The sequence below is a fragment of the Lutjanus erythropterus genome, chromosome 20, assembly GCF_056507025.1.
Source record: "Lutjanus erythropterus isolate fLutEry1 chromosome 20, fLutEry1.hap2, whole genome shotgun sequence".
NCBI classification, from domain to species: Eukaryota; Metazoa; Chordata; class Actinopteri; order Lutjaniformes; family Lutjanidae; genus Lutjanus; species Lutjanus erythropterus.
This window is the reverse complement of record NC_139336.1, coordinates 24,440,688-24,456,225: the sequence shown is the minus strand read 5'-3', so window position 1 is coordinate 24,456,225 and position 15,538 is coordinate 24,440,688. Positions and strand designations below refer to the sequence as shown.

The following is a 15,538-nucleotide window of genomic DNA, read 5'->3' as shown; positions in this document are numbered from 1 at the left end:
CCAGATCTGCTGTTTCCACATACATGCACAGCCTTTGTCTCCAGAGCTCTTTCACACAAGGCACACACTTGATAAAAAAGATAACAGAGAAGTTCGGTGAGGATGGGAAAAATCAGGAAGGAAGAACAGCAGCCTTATACTCCCTGAATGGACTCATTGATACATTGATGGGTAATACAATACAGTCCAGTGTTAACATGATGCAGCCGTAAACTCTTAGCTATTTTTGCGTGTTCTCATATGGCATTTGTCTTTGATCTCAAGTGCACAAACACATGTTGAATACTTTAAAGTTGATAGCCTAGGGTTTGTCATGGTTAAGTACGTTTCACCCATAAAAAAACTTAATTAAACTGAATTGAACCCAGGTTTCAGTGTTTTCCACTACCTTTCTGTGAACCTCCCTTTGGTGCACTTAATTCTTCAGAAAGCATGGAGGCAGATCAGTCAAGTAAACTGGGAATTTTAAGAGTGATAACACATGATGTGCTTTATAGGACTGGAAATGTAAGGAGTAGGACTCTAGTTTGAAATTTTGTTAAATACACCTTACTGTTTTCTTGCTGAGCATTAGGAGGGAAGATTTATTCACACATGCCTGTAAGCTAAATATGAAGCTAGAACTAGAGTTAGCTTAGCTTAGCTCCACATTAAGACTAGATGCCTGGCTGAGTCCAAAGCTCACTAAATTGTATCTTGTTTGTTGGGAGCTTTAGAGGTACTGATTGGTGAATTTATTTGTTTATTTATTTATTTTTTTACTATAGAGAGAGCCAAACTAGCTGTTTCCCCTTACTTTCAGTCTTTTCACTAAGCTAAGCTAAGCATCTTGTGGCTTTAGCTCCATAGTTAACAGGCAAAAACAGGAGCTCTATTGATCTTCTTATTTTACTCTTGTCAACAAAGAGAATAGTCGTATTTAATTTAAAGATCAATTTCACACTTTTTCTCTCCCTGTTTCCAGAGTCTCCTCCAGAGAGGACAGGACGCCGACGCAGCATGCCAGGCAGTTCCTCGGACAAAACCACACCCACCATGGAGGCTACGTCCACTGCTGCCACACCGTTCCGCGTCACCGTGAGTACTGTGAGTTTGTTTTTTTTATGTTTTGTCTCTGACTTCTCTATTTGTCTTACCCTCTGGTTTTGTGTCTGTCTCCACCTTAGTTTGCCTGAGGAGGCTCTTAGCTGTAGATCAATGTCTTCAGAGGGTTGGTCTGGTGTCCAGATGGACCCATGCCAATCTGAAAGTCATTTACATCAAATGTTGGAATGGGGCCTTTGATGTTTGGCGTCTACACATCACACATCTACACATCGTGGGTTGATGTTCAGCACACCATCCTCCACTGCCTTTTTTACATCCTGTGTGATTTTTCATTGCATTTCACTGAATAATTTTAACATACTTTATGTAAGCCGACACTCACACTCCCACACCTGTGCACGCACGACTCAGTCACCCGCTCTCTCTTAAGCAAACTGTCTCCTCCTCTCTGTCAAACACACACACATCAGTCCTTTGTCTGTCATCTTGCTCTAATTCAAATTGGGTATGCTTTCTGCCATGTTTAATTCAATAGATAAACAGCCGGTTAATGAAGCAAAAAATTCTGCTATGAGTCATCAATTTAAAGCTAATTAGCAATTAGCGCCGCATATTTCCATTAATAAATAATGAGTGGGGAGATGACGACCTGGAGGTGAACTGTAAACAGTAGATGTTAGGACAGCAGGGCCACGAGCACTCAGTCTCTCATAAACAACTCTCCAACTTCATGTTGACTTTCAGCCTTTATAAAGGTGTCACAGGCACACTAATGAGCCAAGTTAAGGGCTAAACGACATTATAATTATTCTGTATATAAAAAAGATGTATTAATTTCTCTCATTTTCTGCTTCTTGATGTCCTTTTTAAGCGACAGTTCAGATTATTTGTTGTAGGGTTGTATAAGATATCACTTGAAAAGGTCCACCTAAAAATCTATATCAGTTTTAGCGCATGCTAAATTCTGAATATCTTTACAGCTTTACTTTCCTGTCAGACAGCCTTTCTTGACAGGAAACCACCACTATAGCAGCGCAGTATTGGTCTCTCTAAACTGTAGGTATGAAATCAGTAATTTTATCCTGCATAACACGGAAGCTGCTGGTCTACCACTGCATCAATCTGTTAAGTTTGTTTGTGTTATTTTGGGACTTCTGTGTGTGAAAAAATAGTTTGTATTCACCAAAGTCATTCAGTGACACAAATAAACTAACAGATCGAGGCATGGATATTTGGATATTACAACCCTTTCCTGTCAGAAAAAGTTGTCTGATGACAAAGTAAAGCAGTGAAAATATTCAAATATAGTGTACAGATAAACTGATATCAATTTTTTTTAGGAGGCAAAAATACCTTTTGTTGCTGACCCTGTCCACAGCAGTATATTGCTGTGCTTCCGTGCTGGAACTCCTCTCTGATTTTCCAAACTGAGGCATCTACTCTAACTACCTCATGCATACAGCCACACTTCAAATAATCTGAACTAACCCTTTAAGGGCTGTAACACATTATATTCATAGAAAAGACTCATTTCTTTTATTTTCTCCTTTTGATGTCTTTTTTTTTTTTTTTTATCACCATCCATTTTCAGTCTTCAAAGTTTTAAAGGTAGTGTTCAGTCTCTACAAAAAACAAACTGAGATGCCTCTGAGGCTTAGTAAAAGCCCACAGTAAATGAAAAACCAAATAGGCTACACCAAATGGTGTTGGACCACCTGCAGAGTGAGAATAAAGTGTTTCATGAACTTTTTTTTAGGAGTAACGCATGTAAAATTACCACAGCTTGATGACCCAGATTGCTGAACTCTCATCTGTTCATATAAAGAAGTGGAAATGATGTTTCCATGGATTCAGAATAGTTACATACTGTGTGTGTTTGCTCTATTTCTGTCTTCCTGACTGATTTCCTACTACTTTCCTACTTTAAACTAATTTTTAACAGACAGAATGTGAATTGAGTCATTGGGACTTGAATCAATGAGTGGCTATAGAGAGATATAAGAAAGAAAAGAGAAATAAAAAGCTTGTAGAAGACAGAAAAGGTCAGATAGAGGGGCTAAATATTGATTAAGTGTCTCTTAAGCAGCTCCTTGTATTCTCAAGGGAGGACAGGGAGAAGACGAACACTGCAGAAAAGTTATCCTGTCTCAATCACATGACCACTTAACTTACTTCTGTGAGCTCATTGTGAAGCAGCAGTGACTTCTTGAACAAAGGGAGCTTCAGCAGACATTGTTTGACCCTTCCCTGCACTTTTCCTTATACTGCCCCCTTCTGATGATCAGTGGTAGCACAGCCAACTAAGTTCCCCACTTTAGTCATCAATTTTTGTTGAATACAAACCAGTAAACAAATAAGATGACTAGATTTTTGTTGATCATATTTTGTTGATAGATCAAACTGATAGATAAAATTAATACAGTGGAGGAAGGCCTAATACACAGTATGAGCCTCTTCAGGCCTGGTATCTCCTGGATAAGATCATGAGTGGACAGCTCAGAATATGTGAGTTCACAACTGGCATTACAGTATGTCTCCAGAAGTGTTTCGAGTAATCACTTGTGATCAGATCTCCTTGTTCTATATGCAAAGCAGCACAAGTGCTATTTTGTCAGTTCAGTGTCCATCACTGTCCATTTGGCTGTTCAATACAATTTGACTATTGTTTATTCTTTTTTTCAGCACCACACTAAACTCCTATATATTGTTTTATTTACTTTATTGTAACTATGAGCAGGATGCAAGAAATCTGATATTTTTCACATTACTGATGACCAAGAAATGCATTAATGACAGAGTTAGACAAAGTAGAAATGTGCATCCCAGCACACCACAAAATGTCTCTGCCTGCAACATAATCTATTTTTTGGTCAAATTTACCAGAAGGCATGAGTTATTGAAGATTCGCCGGAGCACTTTGACTTCCTCACTCTGTATGCAAATAAACACATTTGTAAAACATGTTTTTTTTAACCAGTGGTCCAATAGTAGTAGCCATCCAGAGTGTGTTGTGCTTGTGCACATTTCAAATTTTGAAGTGTCAAAAGCAAGACAAAGCTTTCCAAAATAGTTTAAATAGGCAGGACGATTACAGGCTGCAAACAAATGTCCTATTATCATGACAAAGCAGTGCCAGTAGTTAAATGGCAAAATCTTAGACAACCACAGCCATTCCTAATATCACCACTTTCAGCTACTGCCATCAGGGTGAAGGTTCGGACTCCCTTTTGCAAAGAAAAGCATCTACAGAAAATAATGTATCCCTTTTGCCATAAAATATCTTAACCAGTAAAGAAAGTCACTTTCTGCAGTTAGCCTTCTACCTCAGCACAGGGCACTTTGCATGAGTTTTTTAAGGGAGTCTGGAGTAACTAGTGTGTTCACAAACATCCGCTGAGGGTAAGAGAGCCCAAACATATAATTTGCATCAATGACAATCAATGAAATGGTGGACTTAAAAGACATCAGTTGAGAAAGCAGTCTGGTGTGGCCCAGGACATATTAAATATGCAGCTAAAAGAATGTGGTCAATGCATCTTGGGTGCGTTCACACCTGTATTTAGAGCTGCCCACTTGTGACTGGAACACCCAGGATGCACGTTAACAGGTCTGAACAGGCTCCATATAGATGGATGGACTGGATACAGGCATAATGGCACACAAACACATGTAGGATGCAAACATGAAGACATACAGACAGGAGGTCGTGTTCTCGTCCTTCTCTCCTGCATCTCCATCACTTTCAGCAATGACAAACCCTCACTTTCCTCCCTTCAGTGAAAAGAGTTGTGGTGACATCTAAAGTACCCCTCCTAGGCCTTGAGCTAAATCTGTCAAAATGTTTTTCTCTCATGTTCTTTGCAGAGGCTGGGTTCAGTGTCTGCACACACACACACACGCACACACACACACACACACACACACACACACACACACACACACATACACATACACATACATAAGCACATCCTCCAGCACTTCTCAAAAACAATTTCTCACCAGTAGGCTTTGGAGAAAAATAAAATCTCTCCAAAGCCTAATCTTCCTCAGCCAATTCAGAAATACTAGAAGATTGCATACCTTAAATATAAATGTTACAACTTGCTAGTTTCTCTTATTCAGCACTTGTTTAAAAAGCAGACAAACAAACCTTATCTAAGTCTGTCACGTCCATGTCCCGCTGATTGCACTAGCTGACTGGATTGATTCTCAATTGTGACTTAGCTCCTTATCCAATCTCTCCCTGACTCCCATCCTCCCTACGTCCCCCCTGTCCTCTCTGATAATAGCGGGGGGTCTAATTGGACAGGTATGTCTCTTGTTTTCATCAGGTTGTGCTAGAGGGGGGACAAGAGAGGTTGATGTGGAAACAGGGAACACCCTGCTGATTGTCCAGGCACTGATTCTATCAGGCCCCATTAGGGAAGCCTGGAATTGCCAAGCCAAGGGAATAGAATTAACTTGTTGCAAGCATTTGCTTTAATTTCATGGGAAAAAAAAAAAAAAAAAAAACAACTAAAAAAAGCAGAGCGATAAAATTGAGATGTCCTCTTAGTGCTGATTTAATGAGCTTGGACAGGCTGAGATTACAATCAAGTATGCAAGCCTTTTATGCTCCCTCACACACAAACTGGCATGTACAGAGATGAACTAACACACATTTACTGTAAACATTAGATGGTAAATAGAACAAACATGTTCCTTAAATTGATTTCAGGACTACTTCTCTGATAGAACACAGTGAGTAGATGTTTCATGGTTGAAGTCAGAGGTGGTAAGAAAAAAAAAAAATTGCCACAATTTTCAGTTTTAGGCCCATTGTTGTTTACTTTGTATATTAGTGATATCTGTGCCTAAGTAGAAAAATGTAAAGCTCATTTTATGCCAATGACATGACTCTTCATGCTTATGTGCTATTTGTGGAACAAGCAGTGTTGAATTGTCGGTGTGCATAAAAATCTGACTGTTTTTAAATGAGTCTAATGTTGGCCTTACACCTAACAACTGTGGAGGTAATCTCTCTCTGTTGCAGGGAAATTTCTAATGTCTACGTCAAATCATGAGAGTCTTGCTGGAGTCCCATTGTCCCAATCGTAGAAATAATTAGTTTGATATGGTAAATACTTAAACAGTTATTTTGATCTTGTATATGTGTGAATAGTTCATTTGATCTTCTCCCTCTCTTTGTTCCTGTAGTAAGTTTTATGACTATTTGGCTTTTATATGGCAGCTAAACTGTTGCTGTAACCAACATAACTGTTTTATTTATTCATTTTGTTATGTATATATTTTTAAAACCTTTCATTGACAAACTGCAACACTGACATACAACAGAACAGAACTTAATAATAATGTCAGGGGATCATTAATATAGAACATTGAAAATTGAAAATCAAGATATTGGGAAATAAATGTACATACAGCTTGACAAAAAATGCAAGACTGGGGACAGGACCAAAATAATCTAGTTGTAGTCTTGTAAATACTGACCCTGCAGGATCTCTAGTCTTTATAAAATCTTAGTCTGTAACTAGTAACTGATACTTATGACAAATTGTCTTTAGATGTGAGAGAATGTCAACCCAAAGTCTTTTAGAAGTCTTTTCAAAACCCTCTTGTGTATGGTCAGCACAAGACTAAATTTATGCAGTTTATAAAGTCAAGGACGTTTGACTGTTACACCTACAGTGTTCATTCTTTGAATGGGGCCCAAATTGAACATATCGCAGATTATAAATACCTGGGCAGTTGGCTCAGTGATAAGCTGTCATGTAAAACACACATGCATGAACTCGCACAGAAAGTGAGAGTTAAACTGGGTGAGCTGTACAGGATCCAGTCATGCTTCTCTTTAGAAAACAGAATGATGACAGAATGTTCAGTCAACTATAACGTCAATCATAGATCATGCTGATACTGTATACATGCACACTGCCACATGCACACTGAAATCATTCAGTCACCCAGTGCTCGTATGTATTATCACTGGGGATACTTTTAGAATCCATCAGTGCAAATTATATCAAAATATGGGCTGGTCTTCTCTAAATAATAAAAGGTACACTGCCCCATTTTAGGGATAGCTAGGCAAGCTACCCTTCTACCTCACTTCCGTTTTAAAACACCAAATTCATATGTCATCATACAAGCTCACAGGGATTCATACCCCTTAAAACCCCTCAGATCAATACTGAACTTGGTATAGTAGCTTTTAGTTTATTGCACCGAATAAATGGAATAGATTACAAGAGGCACTGAAATTGGACAGATATGTGTTATTCTGTGTAGATCATTTAAAGTGTCTACCAGATGATACAGTTGTTGTCTATTGTTTTTTAATTGACTTCCTACATTTTATTGTTTTTATTCTTGTTAGACTTGTTATTTGTTATTTCCCTTTTTTGTAATTTTCTTCTGTTTTTATTGCCGTATTTTACTCTTGCCAGACATTTCTACCCGGTATTTGTTTTATCTGTTTTTTTTTTTGTCTTTTTTTTTGTCATTTTATTGTTGATATTGTTATAATCATACATATATTCTTTCAGCCCGTTTGAATGTGAAGTCAGGGCATTGCTGTAAAAGAGCTTAGTGCTCAGTCATTTTTCCCTGAATAAACATTAGTCGTATTTCCACAAGCATCAAATTCCCTTTGGAGCTACAGTAGTACAATAAGACAGGGCTGGAGGGTTGGTGAAAAGCAGCCTCTCCTCCCCTTCGTGGATGCGTGTTGAATCAGATTATTCCATCCCCTCCTTCCACTAATTAGCTGTCAACCATAGAAATGTGGAATAATTAAAGAGCTCATTGAAATTCACGCTAACGTGTGACACTGTAATGCCCCCTGTCAGGTTGCACTGCCTGTAATAGCCTTATCATGTTTCGGTGTAGAAGTAGGTGTTTGCAAAATGAAACGTAAAGGGACAGACAGTACAGCAAAACCAATAATATTGATGACCAAAGGGAAATTAATTAATGGAGGCACCTCAATGTCCTGCATTCAAGCAGTTTCTTTTCATGCATGCATTGATATTTATAGGTATTTTTCAGCCAAGGTCACAGGGGAAATGTATTCCTATGTGTTAATGTATGCATTTCTTTACCACACAATAGAAAATTGACATGATGTATGACACCTCGTTAGGTATCAGTTTTCATTGTTGTGCATGCTGGCCATGTTGCTTTAAGAACGGATAGCATACAGTGAGGTATAATTGGTAGAGGTCAAGCTTTTTACACGTAGGTTTTTTCAGTTGTCAGGAAATGTCAGGCATTGTTTCCTTGATTTGTAATGACTGGTGTCATATAGAAACATACGCTAAGCAAAGACCAGCAGGCCCAAACAGAATCTGCCTATTTCTTCAGCAGTGATCCAGAATGAAAAATCTGTGGAATTAAGCAGAATGTCCTCTTACTTGTAATGTGATAGACAATATTCATTTAAAGCTACTACAATGAGTTTTTAACTGGTTATGAAACTGTCTCTGTTTAATACTGATGCCTCTACATGACCTACATAAGTTAACAAGACCTTTTGTAAGAAGATCGGCTATTTTTATACACTTATTCTGAATTTCTGCCACAAGGTCGGCTTCTCCTTGAAATCAGATGACACAAGCCTTTGTCTTCATTTTCTCAGGCAAAGTTACAGTGAGTCATATTTTAGCCAGTTAAAAAGAAGCTGGAAGAGATTTTTATTTAGATAACTATTTTTGCTGTTGTATTTTGTTCTCATTATGGGGGAAACACTACTGCTTTTGTCCACAGGGGCCCCAAAATCAACAAAATATGAAGTTCCTTGTAGCAGCTTTTAGATAACAAAAACTGTTTTTGAGCCAAAATAAGCACACACAATACATTAAACCAATGCCAAATTATTTCAAGTAGGGTTAAAAGAAATATTTAGTGGACTTGAATAGAACCTTGAAATTTGAGACTTTTTTCATAACCTACAGTTCAAATCAAAGTGTGAAAAATCGTTGGAAAACTCATCCAGCCTTTCATGTTTTGTGTGTGTTTCCTGCCCACCTTAGGTTCTCCTACTCATTTGGATGCAGGTGGTGTTTGCAGTGTGCAAGCTAACCACTAGATGCCACTAAATCTTACACACTGGTCCTTTAAACAAACTGTATTCTGCTAAAGTTCCCATGTTGTACACCAGTATCTGGTCCAACAATGACAAAAAAAATGTTTTGTAGATAGTCATGGGTATTTTATTGATATTTTAGACTTTGTCTTTTTCAGGAAAATATTTCAAAACTGTTGTGGACTCACTGGTGGAGTGGAGTGGACTGATGGCTGGGCTTCACTGTACAAAAACAACAACACAACTTTCTAACTTTATTTACTGATTTGGTTGAAGCTAGATCGTATTTTTTTGGTTTCCGCTCTGATGTCCTCTGATTGCACAGCTTCAACTCTCAGTGATTTGATTCCAGAGCCAACTGATGGACAGATAGCTTTAGGTTACTTGCTGCTAGTGCACTGTGCTGTCGGCTACTGTAAACATCATTCAGTGTCTGTGACAAGTCCCTCCCTAGCTGTCTGTTGACAGGAAGCATGTAACCAGTAGGTACTTCTCTAATCATTTCACAGGAACTATAAATCATTTCCCTGTCTTTCCGTTCTTGTTTTTTCTGCCTCTCCCAACCACACACACACACACACACACACACACACACACACACACACACACACACACACACACACACACAGGCTCCTATCCATTAAGTGTAATTGCACTTTTTATACTCTTTTGTACAGTTTTGGATACAGACTCTCTCCACCCCTCAACACTTTTATTTTGAGTGTAGTCAATTAACAACCAAAAAAATACAAAACGCACAATAAGTAGATCAAAGTCAAAGATAATTTTGACTGATAGCATTATTTATTTTCTATAGATATCATGATAAGATCATTATTTTGAATTCTTTTTGCCACAGTAATCGTGTAGTGAAAATCTGACGTTGTGACAGCTCTAATATGTAATGAAGATGTCATATGGAATGTAAACCACAGGGAGCAACAAATTTCATTCTGCTATATTTGACCATCTTTTGTTTCAGCTCTGGCTTAATTCTGTCTGCGGCTGTTGCTGTGCTCGGCTGAGCCCTGATCCGCTGGCGACCTTGTCACTCATTTGCTGTACTTTTCTCCTCACTTTACCCCTCATTTAGTTTCATTCTATTGCTTTTTCTATCAACTCATGTTCTGCCACCTCCACATTGTGCTCCACTTTTTCCATTTATCCTGCACCCACAGCTCATCCCTGTCTGGCGGGCAGGCACTCACTGTCATTTTCTCAATTTTTTGACCAGTCCTCACCTATTTCTGTGCTCTCGCTTTTATCAACACGTGTCTTTGCCTCCATTTCCCTCCGTGCATATTGTTTTTTTTCCCTCTCCCAGTCATCTCGTACAGGCAGAGGCTAACATTTTTGCAGCACTCCCAGCATGTCTTGACTCCCGTGAGGTTTAATCTGGTGTTAATATAGGCATCAGTCATCCTCACTGACTGATTGTAAGTGAAGAAAATAAGGCCATTCATATCTGCTGACCTTTAACCTGGAGAACATCTCTGCAAGAGCTTTCGACAGAGCTGTGTTTCTTCTTAGTGTCGCATTGCTGTGGAGATGTTGAAAGGCAGAACAAGGAATACAACACAATCAGAGAAATTATGGGTTTGTTTTTGTGCTCGTTTCTCTTTCTCCTTCTCCCTCCTGTTCTTCAGTCCATCCATCAGGGGAAGGAGAGAAGAAGTAAAAACAGAACAAGCAGTCACTAATCAATCCAGCTCGCCTACAGGGACAGGTTTCTATTCACTGACTTATTTCTGCGGATGTGGAAAAAAGAGAAGCATTTTAATTTGTTAGCTGTGAATATGCCAACAGCAGCAGGCACACGCTCTCCAGGGGCTACAGGGAAGAAGAGGCATGGAATTACTTTGAATGTAGAGGTGATTGTGAATGATGTGAATCTGAGATGCTAAATTCAGTTGAAGAAAAACGATATTCTGACTCATATTTGTCATGGTTTAAAATGGTGGACATGCTAATCTAACCACATATGGGGTGATTGCCGTGTTTATATGGCAAATACTTAAGAAGCGGAGTGAAAGTTTGATTCAGAAAGCAGCACTGTTGAGAGCCCTGAGTGCTGTGCTCATACCAGAAGCAGTGACTCAGCCCTGTTCATTTAGCTAATAGCCCTTCAGCACTTCACTGGTGGCAGGTAGCAATAGTAAGCCATTTTGTGCCCACTTTCTGCAGCCTTATGTATGGCATGTCAGATTCTGCTGACATAACCACAAAGACTGATCATTATTGAATATGCACAAAACAGGTTTTGCTGATGATGGCAAATGGCAAATAATTGATTTGTTTTGTTACTTTTCAAGTGACAGAAGAGAATTAGGGCCAAGAATAAAATAAAATCAGAGAACAATGATTTTTTTCTTAAAGCATTTCGGGAATAAAGTTGAAATGTTGAGAATAAAGTCAAACTTTTAGTGTTAGCGCCAGGCATAAGAAAAAGATAAAACATAAGAAGACTTTTTTCTTTTTTTTGCATTTCAAGAATGAAGTCAAAATATTAAGATGAAAGTCAAGAAATAAATGTTGAGAAAAACCCAGATCTTCCTCCTCTGATTTATTTTTTATATCCCTGGGAGTAGTACTGAGAGTTTATTTTTTATTCTCCACATTTCGACTTCATTCTCAACATTTCCTTCTTATTCACAAAATGTATTTTCCCCCCTTATGCCTGGCTGTAATACTCTTAAGTACAATAGGAAATAAAAATACATAAGATGCTTTAACAACCTTAAAAAATCTGCAGCAGCACCACATCCAACAGCATAAAAGCTGTGTCTCCTTTTCATACTACAATATCTACTATCCATACAATGAATATGTGTACTCTTAACTCTTTTGTACCAACAGGAAATAATGCAATACTTGTGCCAACATACAACAATTAAAGCACAACTGCCAAAAACCACTGCTGGTTTAAGGAGAAAGCATAATGTGTTTGCACCATTTAAAGGGGCAGTTCAGGAATTTAATATTGGACTTCGACAAAGTTAGGAAGCCAGCAAAAGATGCGCTATAAAAAAGAATCCTCAAAAGCGAAGCAACAGAGGCAAGGATATGACATTTTTGCTTTAGTATTGGTCAAGCTCTTATGACACTGGAAGACCTGTGATGACCAATGATTACTGCATTACCCACAATGCAATTCAGTCGCATCTTTCATTTGACTTTTCCTGCCTAGGAAATTCCAATCTCTTTCAAACTCCAGTGCAGGCCTTTTTTAGTTTCCAAGTTATTTTCTCAGACCTTTAGAAGAAAGAGCCCAAGAAGAAATTAATCTGTTTTTACTGACTGATTCACAATGGTGATTGATTTCCATAGTGTGATGATTTGATTTGATTCCCATGGTGTCAAATGAGATAGTAGTTTCTGTTAATACTTAAGATTTTTCTAAAAAGATTTTTTCTGCATGTATATGCTATTTAACAGAAAAACATTAATTGTGTAAAATATTTGCGCTGGATCTTGATAATTGCACAGTTTTGTGACCCTGGAATGACCCTGAGATGTGGTTAAGGTACAGACAAAACCGTGTAGAACAGGTCCAGTGATTACAACAGACAAGCAGATGTCATATTTTTCATTACTGGCTCTTCAAACTGGAAAAAAGTAGATACTGAGCCTATGAACGTTTCCATAGTTATGCTAGAAATACAGTTTCTGATTGATGTTTTGCCAAGTTTCAAAGGCTTGAACATCATCAGAATCTACACACATACATGGCAAGTATTACAAACCTAAGATGCAATTTCTTGCCATTCTGAGATGCCAAAATGGCTATATGGACTTATTCCAAGGACCATTAAAAATGTGTGAAAGAAGGTCTATATATGAGCATTTTGTATGTAAAGTTACAAGTTCCTTCCACGTTGTTTTCATGTTCAAATTGAACAAGATATGAGGCTTGTTATGTCCAATCGACTACCTATGCATAGACCTGAGCTGAGCACAGAAGCTTTCTGAAGACAGAAATTAAAATGATAAGTGAGAAAAAACTTGTGTTTCAGTGCGAAGACACTAAAAACTCCTGCTTAAACTAAGTTTGTAATGTGGAATTTGGCCACAACTATTGTCTTTGGTCACGCACACACACACACACTAATGAAACAGAGACCCTCCCATGTGTGGTGCGAGCTCAAATATACCGACATTAGCAAGTTGTTCCCAGCCAACGTGTTTTCCTGTTGACAGGTGTTATTCATCAGGATGCTGTGGCTCCTCTGTGATCAGCTGGCAGGCTGTCTCGAAGTCACTCTCTAATTATCCCTATCCTATTGTTGCCCGGGGCGACCTATTCACGCAGTAGGTGGTAATTATACAGGTGTGTTAATGGCCTGACTGGGACGGAGGGAGGTCTTTTCGCTGTGTGTTGCATATCACTGTCTTGTGAAATGTGTGCATGTGGGAGAATGACATGAGGTCAAGGCGCAGTGGGTATGTCTCTGAGGTTATAAAGCTTTCTAAGAGCTACATTACAGCTTCTGAATTTGTCTATTGGTCAGCCTATGAATCAGCTGTTGTGTCGTATAATTGGAATAAAAAGCTGCACCTGAGCCTGAACAGGTTTAGTACTTTCTCCTTCACATGGGCTCGCTTGTTAAGGTCCCTCTTCTTCATGCTGCCCTTCTCTAACTTGCTCTATCAACTCTCCTATACATCCTCTTTATTCAAAAGCCCTTCTTCTTCATCCTCTTCTTCTTGATCTTCATTCCCTGCAGCAAAATCTTTAAAAAAAAAAACCAAAAAACAGTTTTTTGTCTCTCAAAAACTTGCAACAAGCTTGCCATTTCTGCACCACATCTCATTTGTTCATATTCTCTCCTTCTTAATGCCAGCCAACAGTTGCCATGGAGACGGCGAGGTGCTTGGGGGAGTGTGATTGCAGATGTTAGGAGAAGTAAACACACAGACTCAGACAAAGAGAAGAATGAGAAAACTAATAAAGGGGTGTATCCACTGAATTAGCGTGTGAAGATGATTAGAAAACACACAATTTTTGTTTGCTTGTGTGCTGCTAAATTTGTCGCAAACAAACCCTGGCATAATTGCTGCTGTGGGAAACGATCTGTAATTTTTGCATACATATTATCCACCAGCTTTGTACTGTTTGAGAATCCGGCTGTGAATGTGTTGCCTCTTTGTATTCAAAGAATATATTTTGTGTTTGACCTTGTCCTTGCCTCGTCCGACTGCTCTCACTGCTCTCACTCTGATATGAAGATCTATACTCATTTATTACCAGTAAACTCTTCATGACATCCTGCGTCACAGAATTAAGGGCGCAGATTGTAAACGTCAGTATTAATATCTTCTGTCCCGATGCCAAGTTGAGCATAATGATTGACATCTTGGAGACTTCCCTCACAAACAAGCGGTGACAGAGCTGTATTGACTGTCCCTGTGTCTCTCTCTGTCAGGGCTTTCTCAGTCGGCGGCTGAAGGGCTCGATAAAACGCACCAAGAGTCAACCCAAACTTGACCGCAACTCCAGCTTCAGACACATCCTGCCGGGCTTCAGGAGCGTGGACAATGACAGGTAGGTGTTTGTTCATTTTGTGTTTGTGTGTGTGCTGGATTTGCCCATATGTCTGTTCTATTCTGGTGTCTCTCTGCAGCTTTTTCAGGTCACTGGTGACATTTTGGTCTTGTGTTGTGAGTGTATTGTGAAAGCCAGTGAATCCTGAGTCTCCCGTCTGTCAGTTCGAATATGTCTCGCTCATTCTCAGTGATGATGAATCTCCCGTCATCTGTTGTGTCATGCCATAGCAGGCTTGGTTTTTAGTTGAGAGGTGACATTCAACTCATGTCTCTGCAAAAGGTGAAATATGACTTATTTTGCCCCTTCTCACTGTGAGGAATGAGAAATAGAAGCCATATAAGCTCTAATAACAACAACACATTTTCTTGATAAGAAAATTAAAAAAATCAGTATACTGTTGATAAGTTACATAATTAGACATCACAGAAACAAAGCTATTTTTAGTGTTAAAGAAACAGACAGGAGAGTCCCCCACAGGATGCTGTGAGTATGTGGTGGGTGGATCTTCGACCCTTCAGGGGGTCCAAGAGCATGCTACCACACAAACACATTTTAAAGTTGAATGCATCAATCTGGTTGACTTTAAGAGCAAAATTGATCATCAAAATCTATGAAGAATTTTATACTCTGCAAACATTTATGTACTCTAGTGAACAGTTTACAAACAGATTGGTTGAACACATATGAATGGTGATGGCAAAAAAACAAGCATAGCAAGGGAAACAGTTCAACAGTTCACAAATATAAGATTTACGTTAATTTTCAGTTGCAACTCAGCCTTATCTATTTGCTTTCATGTATTGATAATGATGACCAGGGTTTCTGCAGATCTTGCAGTCAAAAATGCAGTCCTCTAAATTTTA

At 38.8% G+C, this 15,538-nt stretch overlaps 1 protein-coding gene across 9 annotated transcripts in view; it reads left to right on the top strand.

Annotated features, from left to right (window-relative positions):
• Positions 1 to 15,538, top strand: part of dab2ipb (DAB2 interacting protein b) — a 215,355-nt gene that overhangs the window by 88,592 nt on the left and 111,225 nt on the right. For 6 of the 9 annotated variants that reach the window (XM_084745330.1, XM_084745333.1, XM_084745328.1 and 3 more), the window contains 2 exons: positions 965 to 1,086; positions 14,554 to 14,672. In XM_084745330.1, the coding sequence (XP_084601456.1) occupies positions 965 to 1,086; positions 14,554 to 14,672 (241 nt within the window). The remainder of the gene's footprint in view (positions 1 to 964; positions 1,087 to 14,553; positions 14,673 to 15,538) is intronic. The other 3 variants (XM_084745329.1, XM_084745335.1, XM_084745332.1) reach the window with 1 other exon arrangement.